This window comes from Triturus cristatus, chromosome 8 (assembly GCF_964204655.1).
Source record: "Triturus cristatus chromosome 8, aTriCri1.1, whole genome shotgun sequence".
NCBI classification, from domain to species: domain Eukaryota; kingdom Metazoa; phylum Chordata; class Amphibia; order Caudata; family Salamandridae; genus Triturus; species Triturus cristatus.
In genome coordinates, this window is record NC_140591.1 from 1,118,532,193 (window position 1) to 1,118,546,025 (window position 13,833).

At 43.7% G+C, this 13,833-nt stretch overlaps 1 protein-coding gene across 11 annotated transcripts in view; it reads left to right on the forward strand.

The window, feature by feature from the left end:
- Window positions 1-13,833, forward strand: part of TFDP1 (transcription factor Dp-1) — a 392,616-nt gene that overhangs the window by 115,765 nt on the left and 263,018 nt on the right. The window contains exon 1 of one of the 11 annotated variants that reach the window (XM_085622733.1): window positions 6,633-6,783. The exons of the other annotated variants lie outside the window; for them this stretch is intronic. Within the exon in view, the coding sequence (XP_085478859.1) occupies window positions 6,751-6,783 (33 nt within the window). The 5' untranslated portion in view covers window positions 6,633-6,750. Of the gene's footprint in view, window positions 1-6,632; window positions 6,784-13,833 lie in introns of those variants that run through there. 11 annotated transcript variants of the gene reach the window in all.

The following is a 13,833-nucleotide window of genomic DNA, read 5'->3' on the forward strand; positions in this document are numbered from 1 at the left end:
ACTGTTCACCTGACTTCTAGTTTAAAAATTCTCTCTATCCAATGAATTATATTAATTCCTGCCGATTAGGTAATGGAAACACATTCACCTAAATGGCCTCATTAGAATATCTTAAGTCCACACACAGTCTTAAATCCCAAAAGTATTAGCAAATTTTGGGCAAGGATGTTGGTGGCCCTGCGCAGGCTCACCTGCTGGACTGATGCCCAACCAAGTCGATAAATAAGAAATATAAAGATTTTGGAGGGAGCTACTTGGAGGAAATAATTGACCACTGAATCCATACCAATATAATGCATTGATTTGCAATCACATTTATTTTTCGGCATACCACCACAACCGAAACCATTGCTGCTACATCAGAACTTGTACTAAAAGTTTTTCAACACTATAAGTATTCACTTGTATGAATTCCTATTACAAATTACTTGAATATAAGATATTTTCAGCCAACGCTTGTTTCGTGACGTTTACATGCTGCTTCTTCAAGGCCTTTGGTAAAGTTCCTACTGAATGTAGGTAGTCAGTCATATAGAAAATCCAATTTTATACCATTTTCACATTTGATGTCCTTTCATATCATTGATAGTCCCATAGCATTGCCACTTCCACACCACCTCAATAAATTCCTTGTTTTCACTCCTTTAATAACACGTTGCCGCTTCTCAGAATAGTCTCCCGTGTTTAAAAGTTCTGTTGTAGCAGCAATGGTTTCTGTTGTTACGGTATGCTGTGAATAAATAAAATTGCAAATCAATGCATTATAGTGGTACGTATTCAGTGATTCATTGTTTATTCTAAGTAGCTCCCTACAAAAACTTTATAGTCTTAAATCCTCACTTGGTTTGAGTGAAATCACGACAGGAGATGACGGGTGTCAGCTCTCAATAGGTTCAATGATATTGTTCTCTGTTTTAAATCGCGCAGAATCCCCTTCAAATTGAATCTATAATTTAAAGGCACATTTCTTAATTTCTGACTTACAGACACAACATTCTCATGCAAGATTTTCATGCTCAAAACAATTCAGTTTGCCTAACTGGTTTCCAAACACACTAGGAAATTCTTCTTTCAACCTTGTATACTCCATGTTAATCGCGTTTGATATATTTTGTTCATCACTCACAGAATACACCTGTGGATTTGCACTAGGATCCGCTTTAATATCAAGCTTCTGATGTGAGGTCAACCCAGGGTCATGTCACCTTTCTCCCCCACATAAACTTCTCCAGGACATTTCCTCGTATCAAATTCCAATTCAACTTTCATAACCGCCACCATCGGAATTCTACGCCAGAATAACTACAGGGGTTTACACTGGTAGCAGGCAGTTCCCTTTCAGTCCACAACTTCTCAAAGAGTTTCTTGCTCATTATTGTGTACCATGCACACGAATCCACCATGGCTTCAACCTATACACCACTGATATTCAGCAAACAATTGGACATCCTTAATCCAATCTACTCATTCTGGATGCTCTAAACCGTACCTTGTATTCTAGACCCATCAGCATCCTTGGCAACATAATTAACTTCTCCTGATACTCTTACATACCCAACTAAAATATCCCTTTTTTTTTCTTAGAAGTACTACACACCTTGCTTACCACTGGAGATGTTCTAGGATTAGCCAGATGATTGTTGGACCCACACCTGTAGCATGACATCCCTGTAAAACTGCTATTCGATCACTCTTATTCAATCCACTTGCATGCATCACATCCCAACTTTTCCCTTTCTCCTTATTTATTTACTACCAACAGTGCATACAACTCCATCATTCTTGCTCTCGCACCTAACCACCTGTATAAACTTTGTCACCTCAATACTTCTTGCGACCTCAACTACCGCCTTTTAATGACTATTCCCCCAGCGACTATTGTTTCTCCTGAATTTACTTTGATTTGTTTTTCATCAATAATTGATCTATCAGAACGTGCTCATGAATCATCCGCAAAAATGCACACGTCACAGCTAACTCCAGCAAAGCGGCCATGTACTGATCAATTGTTTCTTCATTCTGTTCTCTAGAATAAAATGTATATCGCTCCATTACTACGTTCATCTTTCTACCATACCGCTCATGCAGTTGCTTAACAGCACATTGGTAGATATCCACATCCCCCGTGTTCTTTAAAGGAGGTGAATTCTTGAACGACCGTAGTCCTATAACACCCAATCTGAGCCTTAGTAAAGACAGTCGTCTTTCTGGAGTACATTCACCATCTTCCAGATCCTCAGCATAAGCTTTAAATAAATCAAGCTACAACTTCCATTGTGTAGGTGGTTCTCCGACTGCCAGCAAGGTTACTCATTGCGCAGCAACAATGAATACGACAATTGCTGGTCTCCGGCTGCAGCTCCTCCCACGTTGCAACATCACAAGCTCGGCTTAGGCTCCTACATCCAGCTGCGTCACACCACTAAGCCGCTGCAAACTCCTCCTCTGCCCTGCCTCCGATCATCTGTTGCTGCTGGCTCCTGCACCTTCTACACACCAGCCACACAACGCCTCGAACAGTAACTGCAAATTCTTAATTCCATATGTCACGGCGGCCGACCACAGGGCGCAAGAATCAGCAATGGCACTGTCGCAATCACCATCGACCTCTGTCAACACCGCTCTTCATCCCATCCTAGTCACCATTGTTCGGAATGGGCTCACAGCATGTAGTGTGTGGTAAATTTATTTTATTATTAAAAAATATGTTCAATTGATAGTGATGCCAGCTTACTTACAGTTTAGCCGCTGCTCCTGGCTAAGTGTCTACCCCAAAATACCCCCAACGTTCACAGCCATGTCCACATTTCTCCCCGCAGTACCATTCCTTTCCTAACATCCAACAAAGTAGTTAGCCATGGAATCTGTAATATAAAGTTCTCGCAACCTGTCATGTAGTGTATCATACCATATGTCATTAATAGTTCTGCAATCTGTTATGTTAACTTGTTTAACCCTTGAGCTGCTAGGCCTCTGACCCCCCCCACCCCCCCCCCCCCCCCCCCCCCCGCTAAGCCTTTTTTTGCTATTTGGGGTAGTTTGCGCTTAAGCCCCTGTAACTTTTTGTCCACGTAAGGTATCTACGTCAAATTTGCGTCCTCAAGATGCTGGAAAAAAAGGATTCTAAAGGTACCCACGGTTTGTGGACCCAGAAACTAGCCAACATACAGCTACATTTTGGTTTGTTTTTATAAAAAATGGGGGAAAAAGTGCTGCAGAAGAAAGCATCTGTTTTTTCCCTGCAAATGCTTTGTGGTGCTGAAATCCCAATCTTCTCAGCTTTCAGGGACAGGCAGACTTTTGTCAGAAAACAAGTTTTCTACACAGTTTTGGCGTTTTACTGAGACATAGCCTATTTTTGCTATTTTTTGTGCTTTCAACCTCCTTCCAGGTAGTGGTAGAAATGGATGTGAAATCAATAATGTAAACTGGAATTTTGGGGGGGCAGCCCCCACCCATAATGTGCTCAGAAAATAAATCCCTGGTGCCTAGTGTGCTTTCTGCTTAATCCTAGACTTTGGAGGAAGTTCTAAGCCACTAGGAAAAATAATATGGAGCCAACCAAGAAGTGACCGAGTCCTAGCCGCAGTGCTAAACCACCAGATGGCACTGTATGAAGTCAACCCAGGTGTGACAAAAGCTGAAGGCTAGCCAATGTAAACCCAGCCAAATGTTTATTTCAGGAAACTGCAATGCTCAAACCAGAAACCTTTTTGGCAAACATCTTAGCTAACAGGGGCTAATAATTAAAGAAGCAATTTATTGCACTAGCAAGGCAGTTTTAAAAATGCACATTTGTCCACAGTTGCTCCCCAAAAAAAGATTTTCAACATTCACATAACATTTTGCAACATTTACACCCAAAAACGAATTTGAGCAAAAAAATTTATTTTCAAAGGCAAAATCTAACAGTATTTTTCAGAAGAAACTGATTCAGCAATGTGGGGGACAGTATGATTGCTTTTTCCGCAGCGAAGCCAGCAAGTACAAGTCGCATAGTTATTCCTTGATCTAAGGATGAAGTGTTCTACAAATTGTGATTAGTGGAAGTGCTACTGTGCCACATTTCATTTTACCCCTCAAGCCCTTTCCATTCCATTCCATTCCATTCATCTCCATCCTTTTTAAAATATTTAGTTTTTCTTACGTAAATCAAAATAAGGCACATATGGCTTAGCATGTAATTTCCAGGCAATGCAAGCACAAACATTTTCAGCCAACTTAAAATATCCAAAGAAAGCAATGTCCAGAACAATAGATCAACGCTAAATGTGTGGTGTGTGTGTGTATATATATCTTTGGGATCCAGTATTAAAAGTGTGCAATACTGGAGTTCAGTTATATATGGGGAATATGGCAGGTCAATCTTTTAAAATGAGACCAATATGTCGTTTGAGCAGCTGACATGTTGCGCTTCCATCATGTGCTTCAGCATTGGAATTACTCACGACTGAGTATCGTCTGCCAGTCTTGCTATGCCTATGTATTGTATTTCAATTCAAGAATGCTTAATAAGTCCTCTGTGGTGGGCTATCCTTGAATTTCATATTCGCTAATTTGCTCTGAGAGGTGGATGAGGTTCTCAGACATGCTCTAAACAAGTAGCAGCCAACTAGTAGCTATGTATAGCTTTTAGGAGTTGCAAACAGTGTGCCAATAGATCTGTCACACAAGAAAATCTTTGCAAATACTTAATCTTTCCCAGAGACAATTGGGTATTACTGGGGGGATGGAGAGAAATGTGTTTTCTGCTTTCTACTTGGCTTCACTTTCTTGACTACTTTCTCTGATGGTTTGTTTTTCTTTTTTGCTACTACTGAGGAAGATTTAAACTTAGTATCGTATCTGTCTATGTGATCGTGTGTATCCCCTCCTCTTACATTAGTCTCTGGTTTCATGGATTCTGTTGGTGTTACTTTAGTAAGCTGCAGTGTTCATCTTTCACTCCCTGGCTCTTTGTTGTGAATAAGTCAATCTTAGTTTGCTGCTGAGACTGCCTCAGCTGCTGCTAAGACCAAGTGGTGCTGCTATGAATGAAAAGTCGATATTGGGGGCTTGGTTTTGGTCGCGGTGTTTGGGAGGTGTTGCATGTCCAGAGCAGATTGAGGAGTCTGACCCCTGGGTTGAATGTCAGTGTTTTTTTTGTTTTCAGCAATGCTGTGGATACCCTTTGGCTTTTGGCTGAGGCAGAGACCCATTACGGCTTGGAAGACCCACTTGGGTCATTGAGCACCAGTTTTCTGACATGTTCCTCTAATTTAAAATTCTCTGAGGCTGTTGATCAAATAGCAAGATACTAATTTACTTGCACCTAAGGTTCATGGTTGAACACATTTGCAAAATCTCTTTCAAATGCAGTCGTTTCTTTAAACTCCTTGTCATGATTCCCCTATGGCGCCCTACATCCCTCCGCTTGTTTCATGTCCTGTATAATGAGAGGGACCGTTATTTCATAAAAACTGGCCCCTATCCTGTGCAACCAGCACTGCCAAATCTGTTAGTGTAATGTTGTGGTGCGATGACTGTAACTTACTGATTGAATCAAAGGCACAATGTCTATATGACCAAAGGTACGTTATCATATGCAAGCCGATACAGACTGTAAATAGCACTTTATGGGACTGAGAGATCTGTACAACCAAGTGTCGTTTCCCAGAACAAACGTTTGGTTCACCAAGTTAGAGTATTTTTGTGAGCGCTCACTTGTTCCAGTCCATGCCTTTCTGTTCTGTCCGTCTGACGTGAGCAGAGCAAAACATTTGCACGCATGCGTGGGATGTCATGGCAAGACGTTGTGACATTGCGGCAGACATATTGGGTGTGGCTTGAGTATATAATGCCACACCAGAGTTCCAGAAGGTGCTTAGCCGTCTTGATCTTCAGAGGACACACAAGCATATCCAAGGACGCTTACTTGTTTCCAGGACTCTCCGGGTTCCATATCCAAGGCAACACTGGCTCTGTGCTCAAAGCGTAATCTGAAGGAAAGACAACATGAGAAGACTTTGTGGTACTCAACGCAAGTAAGGGCTACATTACGAATTTTATTTTTTAAGTAGCCATTTTTGGAATACTTAAAACAAACTTTGTGATGCAACAAAGTCTATAGTAAAGGGATCATAGGTTGGATGTTTTCTGACATTTGACATAGTTAACATCCCCATGACTTTGTATGTCTATATATCAGCAAAATCTTTATAGTGTTTTTAAGAGTTTGCAGACATTCGTCTTCACTGTTTTCTAGATATTTGCAAAGAAGTTCTCACCAGCGACTAGATATTATAGGAACTATGGTATTTGTGTGAGTAGAAGTGAAAATAGCTATATGGATTTGAAAGAAGGAAAAATCAAAGCCCTGTATAAAACAAGTTAGTTATTGCTCCTTCTTTCATTCTGTTTGTAGTTATTTGTTCTTACTGGCGTTGTCTCCATACATTACAAGAGGACTACTGACAGAACAGCTCATACCCCCTCACCCATATCAACAGATGCTTTGCAAATTAACAGTTGATCGCAGGTAGGACACTTAACAACAATACAAGCGAAAACTTTCAGTAGTGTGGGAGGGAAAAAGGTCTGTAGTTTAAAAGACAGAAGACCTAATAGTGTTTTCTTCTTGCCTCGCAGGTCGACAACTAAGATCATTAAAGCATCCATTTCCAGGACCTCCTCCTTGAACCCTACTGCATCTTCCTAGTGTTAGAATCTACGCACAGGTTATATGGTAGGGTACTGGGAAGTTGGTCCGTAATGTGTCTGCGGATCGAACAGTGCGGACTTCAGGTAAGAACGCATTGTTTATCTTGGCATTCATCACTAGACAGCTCCTTCATTTGCTCTTTTTTTTACTCTTTTTCCTACCCCATGATGGATGTTGGACATGGCCCTCTGCAGGGTCCTCCCCATACTTTTTGCCTTCACTCTCCTGAACCTGTTTTTGTTGGCTTTTAGAACACTGTGCACTTTCCTACTGCTGACCGGTGCTAATGTGTTTGCGCTCTCTCCTTAAAACAGGAAACTGACTTTACAACAAGGTTTTTACCACGTTGTGCCTTTACCACACGCTTTGTAGCATGCATTGTTTTACCACGTGTATGTTTTTCCAACGAAAGTCTTTACCACACCTATACCACACATTTACTGCACATTGAAGTTCAGATCAGGGGTGTGCGAGGGTCTCCACCCCCCACAAATACATTGTTTTTATAAACCATGCTTGGTAATGGCATACGTTGTAAAAACATATGCGTTGTAAAAAAAATGTGGGGTGAAAAATGTGGCTTTAGGCATGCAATGTATTTGTGGTGAAATTAGCTTACACTTAATTGGGCACATTTAATATACTTGTCAGTCCATATTAATTGGTACTTCGTGTACCTAGGGCCTGTAAATTAAATGCTACTAGTGGGCTGCAGCACTGATTGAGCCATACACTTATGTAGCTTTTTTAAACATGGCTCAAGCCTGCCATTGCAGCCTGTATGTGCCGTTATAATCTGCCATTTCGACCTGGGAAAAAAAAGCTTATACCAGGCCTAAACCTTCCTTCTTAATACATATGTCACCCCTAGGCCCTAAACAGCCCATAATGCAGGGTGTGTGTATTTAAAAAGTTGGACATGTGCTTTTTTTCTTTTACATGTCCTGTAGTGGCATCACTCCCTCACAGGACCTCTGCGACTCCCTCGCCTCGTACTTCCACCGCAAGATCGCCAACATCCACAACGGCTTCGACATTTCACCCCCGCACCCATCGGTCGTACCTTCGCACCCCGCCGCCACCCTCCAGACATGGACCGAGGTGACCCCCGAAGACACGTCACGCATGATGAACACCATCCACTCCGGATCTCCGACCGACCCGTGCCCCCATCATGTTTTCAACAAGGCAGCCTCTACCATCGCACCCCACCTCCGAGACATCATCAACACCTCCTTCAACACAGCTACTTTCCCGGAGAGCTGGAAGCACGCCGAACTCAGCGCTCTGCTGAAGAAACCAACAGCGGACCCGACCGACCTCAAGAACTTCCGCCCCATCTCGCTCCTTCCTTTCCCCGCCAAAGTCATCGAGAAGGTCGTCAACAAGCAACTGGCAGCCTTCCTCGAGACGAACGGATCCCTCGACCCATCACAGTCCGGATTCAGAGCCAACCACAGCACCGAGACCGCCCTCATCGCAGCCACCGACGACATCCGAGCCCTGCTCGACAACGGCGAAACAGCGGCACTCATCCTCCTAGACCTCTCCGCAGCATTTGACACTGTCTGCCACCGCACACTAGTCCAACGCCTCAACGACACCGGCATCCAAGGGAAGGCTCTGGAATGGATCATCTCATACCTCTCCGGCAGAACACAGAGAGTACGCCTCCCTCCGTTCCGCTCCGAGGCCACCGAAGTCATCTGCGGCGTCCCGCAAGGATCGTCGCTCAGCCCCACTCTCTTCAACATCTACATGAAACCCCTCGCTGCCATCGCACGCCAACACAACCTCAACATCATTTCCTACGCCGATGACACCCAGCTAATTCTCTCCCTCACCAGAGACCCCGACACCGCCAAAGCCAGCCTGCACGAAGGGATGACAGACGTCGCTGAATGGATGAACATCAGCCGCCTGAAACTGAACACGGACAAGACAGAAGTCCTCATCCTGGGACCATCACCCTCCGCATGGGACGACTCCTGGTGGCCTCCGGCACTAGGCACCGCACCTGAACCGACGGACCACGCACGCAACTTGGGCGTCATACTGGACTCCTCCCTATCGATGACCAGACAAGTCAACGCCGTCTCCTCAGCTTGCTTCCACAACCTCCGCATGCTCCGAAAGATCTTCCGATGGATCCCAACCGAGACCAGGAAGACGGTCACCCACGCTCTCGTCACCAGCAGACTAGACTACGGAAACACCCTCTACGCCGGTACTACGGCCAAGCTTCAGAAAAGACTTCAGCGTATTCAGAACGCCTCCGCCCGACTCATCCTGGACGTCCCCCGACGCAGCCACATCTCGTGCCACCTGAGAGACCTGCACTGGCTCCCGGTCAACAAGAGGATCACGTTCAGACTCCTCACCCACGCACACAAGTCCCTCCACGACCTAGGCCCAGGGTACCTCAACAGCCGCCTCACCTTCTACACGCCCACCCGCCGGCTACGTTCCGCTAACCTCGCCCTCGCCGTCGTCCCTCGCATCCAGAGAGCCACCGCTGGAGGAAGGTCATTCTCCTACCTGGCAGCTAAGACTTGGAACTCCCTACCCGTCCACCTGCGGATGACCCAGGACCACCTGTCCTTCAGGAAACAGCTCAAGACCTGGCTGTTCGAGCAGTAGCAGACCCCCTTCCCCAAGCGCCTTGAGACCCTTACGGGTGAGTAGTGCGCGATATAAGTTCCATGATTGATTGATTGATTAGTGAAAAACTTGTACATTTTGTTTTTCACTACTGAAAGGCCCACCTCAGTCATAGGATAACACTGTGTTACCTTATTGCATTTAATAAATGCCAACCTTTGATTGGGAGCAGAGTAGAATGTCATGTTTGATGTCTGAGGAACTGTTATTTGAAACCCTCTGAAATGTTAACGTTGGATTTTTAGTCACAATTCCTGAAAAAGCAACTTTCAGAAAGTTGGTATTTTCTTGTTTTAACCATTTGATCAATCACAATAAGGAGCTAGTGAGGGAAAATTAATCAGGTCGCCCTCCACTCACAAATAACCTGATTATAAGGGGCTTAATCCACTTTTGTATATAGGATTGAAAGTGGGTGTTCAAGTTTCTCTACCCACCTATTGATTGAGAAATTTCTCAATGTTATTCAATCCGTATTGCTTATAATACATTTCTATATTTATAAAAACGTTGTCAGTCACTTCTCTCCAAGTCTACCCCAACTATACAGGTGTATAGACAACAAAAAATGTGTGTTTATGTGAGATAGGCCCTCACGTGTGCTACACCAAAGGAGCTGCTGGTTGGTTCTCACCAGCTGTGCCCACGTTTCTCATCGTTGTTAGTGATCTCACCTGTGAAAAAGAAAAGAAGTGTTCAGTCCAAATAATAAAGGTGAAGATAATATTGTGTATGTCACAAAGAAAAAGACCCCGTGCTGCTGTGAGACAGAAAATATCTCTGATTAAAATTGAGTTCATACTCACATTTACCGAGTGACAATTTAATTCAAAACGGGAGCTTACTTAAGGTTAAACACCTGCATGTTACAGACTAATTCAGGATGGGCCAACAGGTTTCATTGCCTGTTTCTTCGTTGTGGCAATTTCGTCAGGGCTCGAGGTCGTAATTCACCTTACTGGACTTTAATTTTTGTACACGAAGTGACTGAGAAATACAAATACAAAAAAGATACCAGTTAAAAACGACCAACCAGTTAGAACCTCCTCGCTAATATTCACAAACTTCATAGGACAAACAATTAACCTGAACAAAAAATGGCTGAAATAAGTATTTACCACGTGTTAGCCAAGGCCCCTCGTACCAGCCATCCACCTTGTCACAGGGTGCTTCTTTCAACTGTAAGCCCCTTGTACAACACCAACCGTTGTCATAATTTTACCTAAAAAGACATACAGCTATTGTTTGCTTGTTTGCTATATATATCAAATGTTCATTAATCCGCACCATAATCACACTGTCCGTCAACACATAATCACAGTCCCTGCCACGCTGTAGTCATATATGTACTTCATTCACACTGCAGAATTAATTTAGATTTTTATGTTTGCTTCAGTTCACTTGATGCAAACTCACAGTGCCAAAGTGCATATATTCAGGCATCATTGTCAGTCTTTGTTTGTATCCAATGTCGGAACAGGTATGTAGGTTGTCGCATTAGATATGCTTTCACACTCGTCTGACTATTCAGTTTAGGCTCAGACCAGGGCCCTGCTGTATTGAAATCTCTCAGACACAACATCCATCTACGTGGATGTCCACAACCGATATGCCACCTGACTCACCAAGCTTTCAGGACTGCCCCCCAAATACTCTTACCGCGTGTACCCGTGAAGCGAGCTTCGACTCGTCCTGGTGCATCGATGCGGTCTTCACGCATCATTTTACCGACGCATCATGTGACTTCCTTGCTATGCAACGCGCATTCAGTACAAAATGTCAGCGCCATCTTGAAAAAGGTTTTCGACTGTTCCGCTGTATTCCCAGTGAAGCACATAATGTTAATGCATCTCCGCATATTGACAGGAAATAGTTACCCCATCATTTTTAATGCTAATGCACAGGAAAATAATTTATACGTACATTTACCTTATCCCAGGCTCCGTATCAAAAGCGCGTAGTTTTTACCAGCTTTCCAACTACTTATACCCACATACCATACTAAATGGCAATACAATTTCCATTTACTTGTCGGACATCAAAGATGTCAAATAATCATCACAACTGGAAAATATGTGTCCAAGGGATGATTAGATATTATTTTAGGCTGCTGGTCATATGTCCCAAATCTGACTATCCCAATTGGACTCGCCAGTATGGATGTGTTACATTCAGTACTCCTTATTTAATGTAGACAGGGGCCCGCCTCTATCGTAAGATTTCTGAAATATTTAAGACCTCACCAATTCAACAGCATCACTGATACCAAACAGCAGGTTATTCACCCACTGATCTTATTCCATTCAATACAGCCATTCAATCCAATCTGGTCAGCCTTTTCAATAAAAATCCAATGGGCTTTTTTAGCGAGTGTTTTCTCAATGTTGCGTGCTTCATCCACTACTCTTTCCGGAACAAGCCATTTCAATGCTCTAGCATCGTAATGTTGTACAAGCCGTGTAGTTAATTTTCCTGACTTTATAGTACTCGGATGTTCCTGAATACGGACTTTAATCTTACGAGAGGTTAAACCTATGTAGTGTAACCCACATTGGCAGGTGAGTCGGTAAATTACATTGACAGTATTACACTTGCTGAATTTGGTCAGATGCCACGTCCTCTCATTCATCAATTGTATACTGTTGGTTTTCTCCGTTAAGTCACATACTGAACAACTCCCGCATGGGTAGTGTCCAGATGGAATTGATGAGTCCTTGTTACGCTGTACCGGTCGTGTATGTACTAATTTATCTTTTAAATGACATGCTCAGTTGAAAGCAAATCTGGGCTGTTTTCTGTTCTCTACACCTGTATAGTTGGGGTAGACTTGGAGAGAAGTGACTGACAAAACAAAGTTTTTATAAATATAGAAATGTATTATGGGCAATAAGAATTTAATAAAATTGAGACATTTCTGAATCAATAGGTGGGTAGAGAAAGTTGAACACCCACTTTCAATCCCATATACAAAAGTGGATTACGCCCCTTCTAATCAGGCCATTTTGGTTCTTTTGTTTAACCATTTGATGCCTGCAGCCTTTTGACTAGGTGTAATTGACAGTTGTCCTTTGTGTATTACTTCCAGACAGCATCAAAGTTGAAGATCTGGCAGGATGGGCCACCCTGACTTAATTGGGGGGGGGAGGGGTGGGGGCGGGAGGTGGTGATGGGCAGAGCTGTCTCTGTTCCACACTTGCACTTCAAAGGCACTGGCCCAGCTCAAACACAAACATCACACAAGCCTTTTGTGCACCAGACCGACTGGGACCAGGGCAGACCCCAAAAGCTTCTCCCATTTTTAAAGTGGGCACCATGTATGAAAAGGGGACCCTCAGAACCACACTTCAGTGCACACCTGGGCCTGTGGATACTACAGAAGATGGACACTTTGCTTTCCTGCTACTTAGGGCCTGCCTTGCTTGTTGATAAAGACTAGACCTGCTTCCTTCATCCCAAGCCGAAGTTACTCCAAGGGTCAGCTGACTGACCTCCTGTGTCACGATTCACTCCATGTGCTTTCTTGCCCATCACCAGGGGGCAGAATCGTGGAACTTTCCAGTGTTCCAATAAGCTTTGAGGCCCTCCCCTGCATGCATATACTAACTTTCAGCGATTTTGACTCTACTTGCAAATTGACATCCATTCTCAATCCATGCCGGGTTTTGTGAAAGCCAGCCTGCTCATGCCTGAAACTCCATTACCTGGAGTTCCCTGCTCACTGCTTCGTCTTCACCCTGCAGGCCAAGGATGGCTGGAAGAATTCAGCTCACCTGTGGCTTGCTGCTAGCCTGCTCACACCTAATGCATGTGATTACTGTGAGTTCTTTCAAGCCCAGATTCTTTCAGTCCAATGTTGGCCATTGTAGCTGTGTTCCAGTGAGATCTATCCTTGTTCTCTGAGCTTTTCACATACCTTGAATCCTGAGTTATAGCTATCCTTGTTCCTGAACTACAGTGTTAACTTGATTCCTTGATTCCTGAGCTATAGTTATTCCTGTTCCTCATCTATAGCTATCCTTGTTGCTGAACTAGCACTGCCTTCAGTGTTTCCTTGATTCCTGTGCTATAGCATTCCTTGTTCCTGAATTAGCACGGTCTTCAGTGCCACCTTTACTCCTGATCCCCAGTTATTCCTAGTTTCCTTAATTCCTGATTTAGTAATAATTAATGCACCATTGAATCCGCTCTCCTGGGTTTCCCTTGTCTCGGTTTCCACTTTTCTTCCGATTGTCTCTTTTCAGTTCCTGGTTCGCTGTCTTGCTTCTAATTTCCTTGTATGTTTGGTACTTGCTTTCTGCCAGGTGTCCTCGTTTTCCTTCTCTCCTTGCTAGCTCCTTGTCTATTGTGGCTGTGTATTTTGTTCTACACCTTTACTGTTACTACCTTGTGTGTTCCTGTTTGAGCGCCAGGATCCGTGGGTATAGCTGACAACCTAGGTGGTGTTTCTTGTCTACTGTGACTATTGCCTTCGT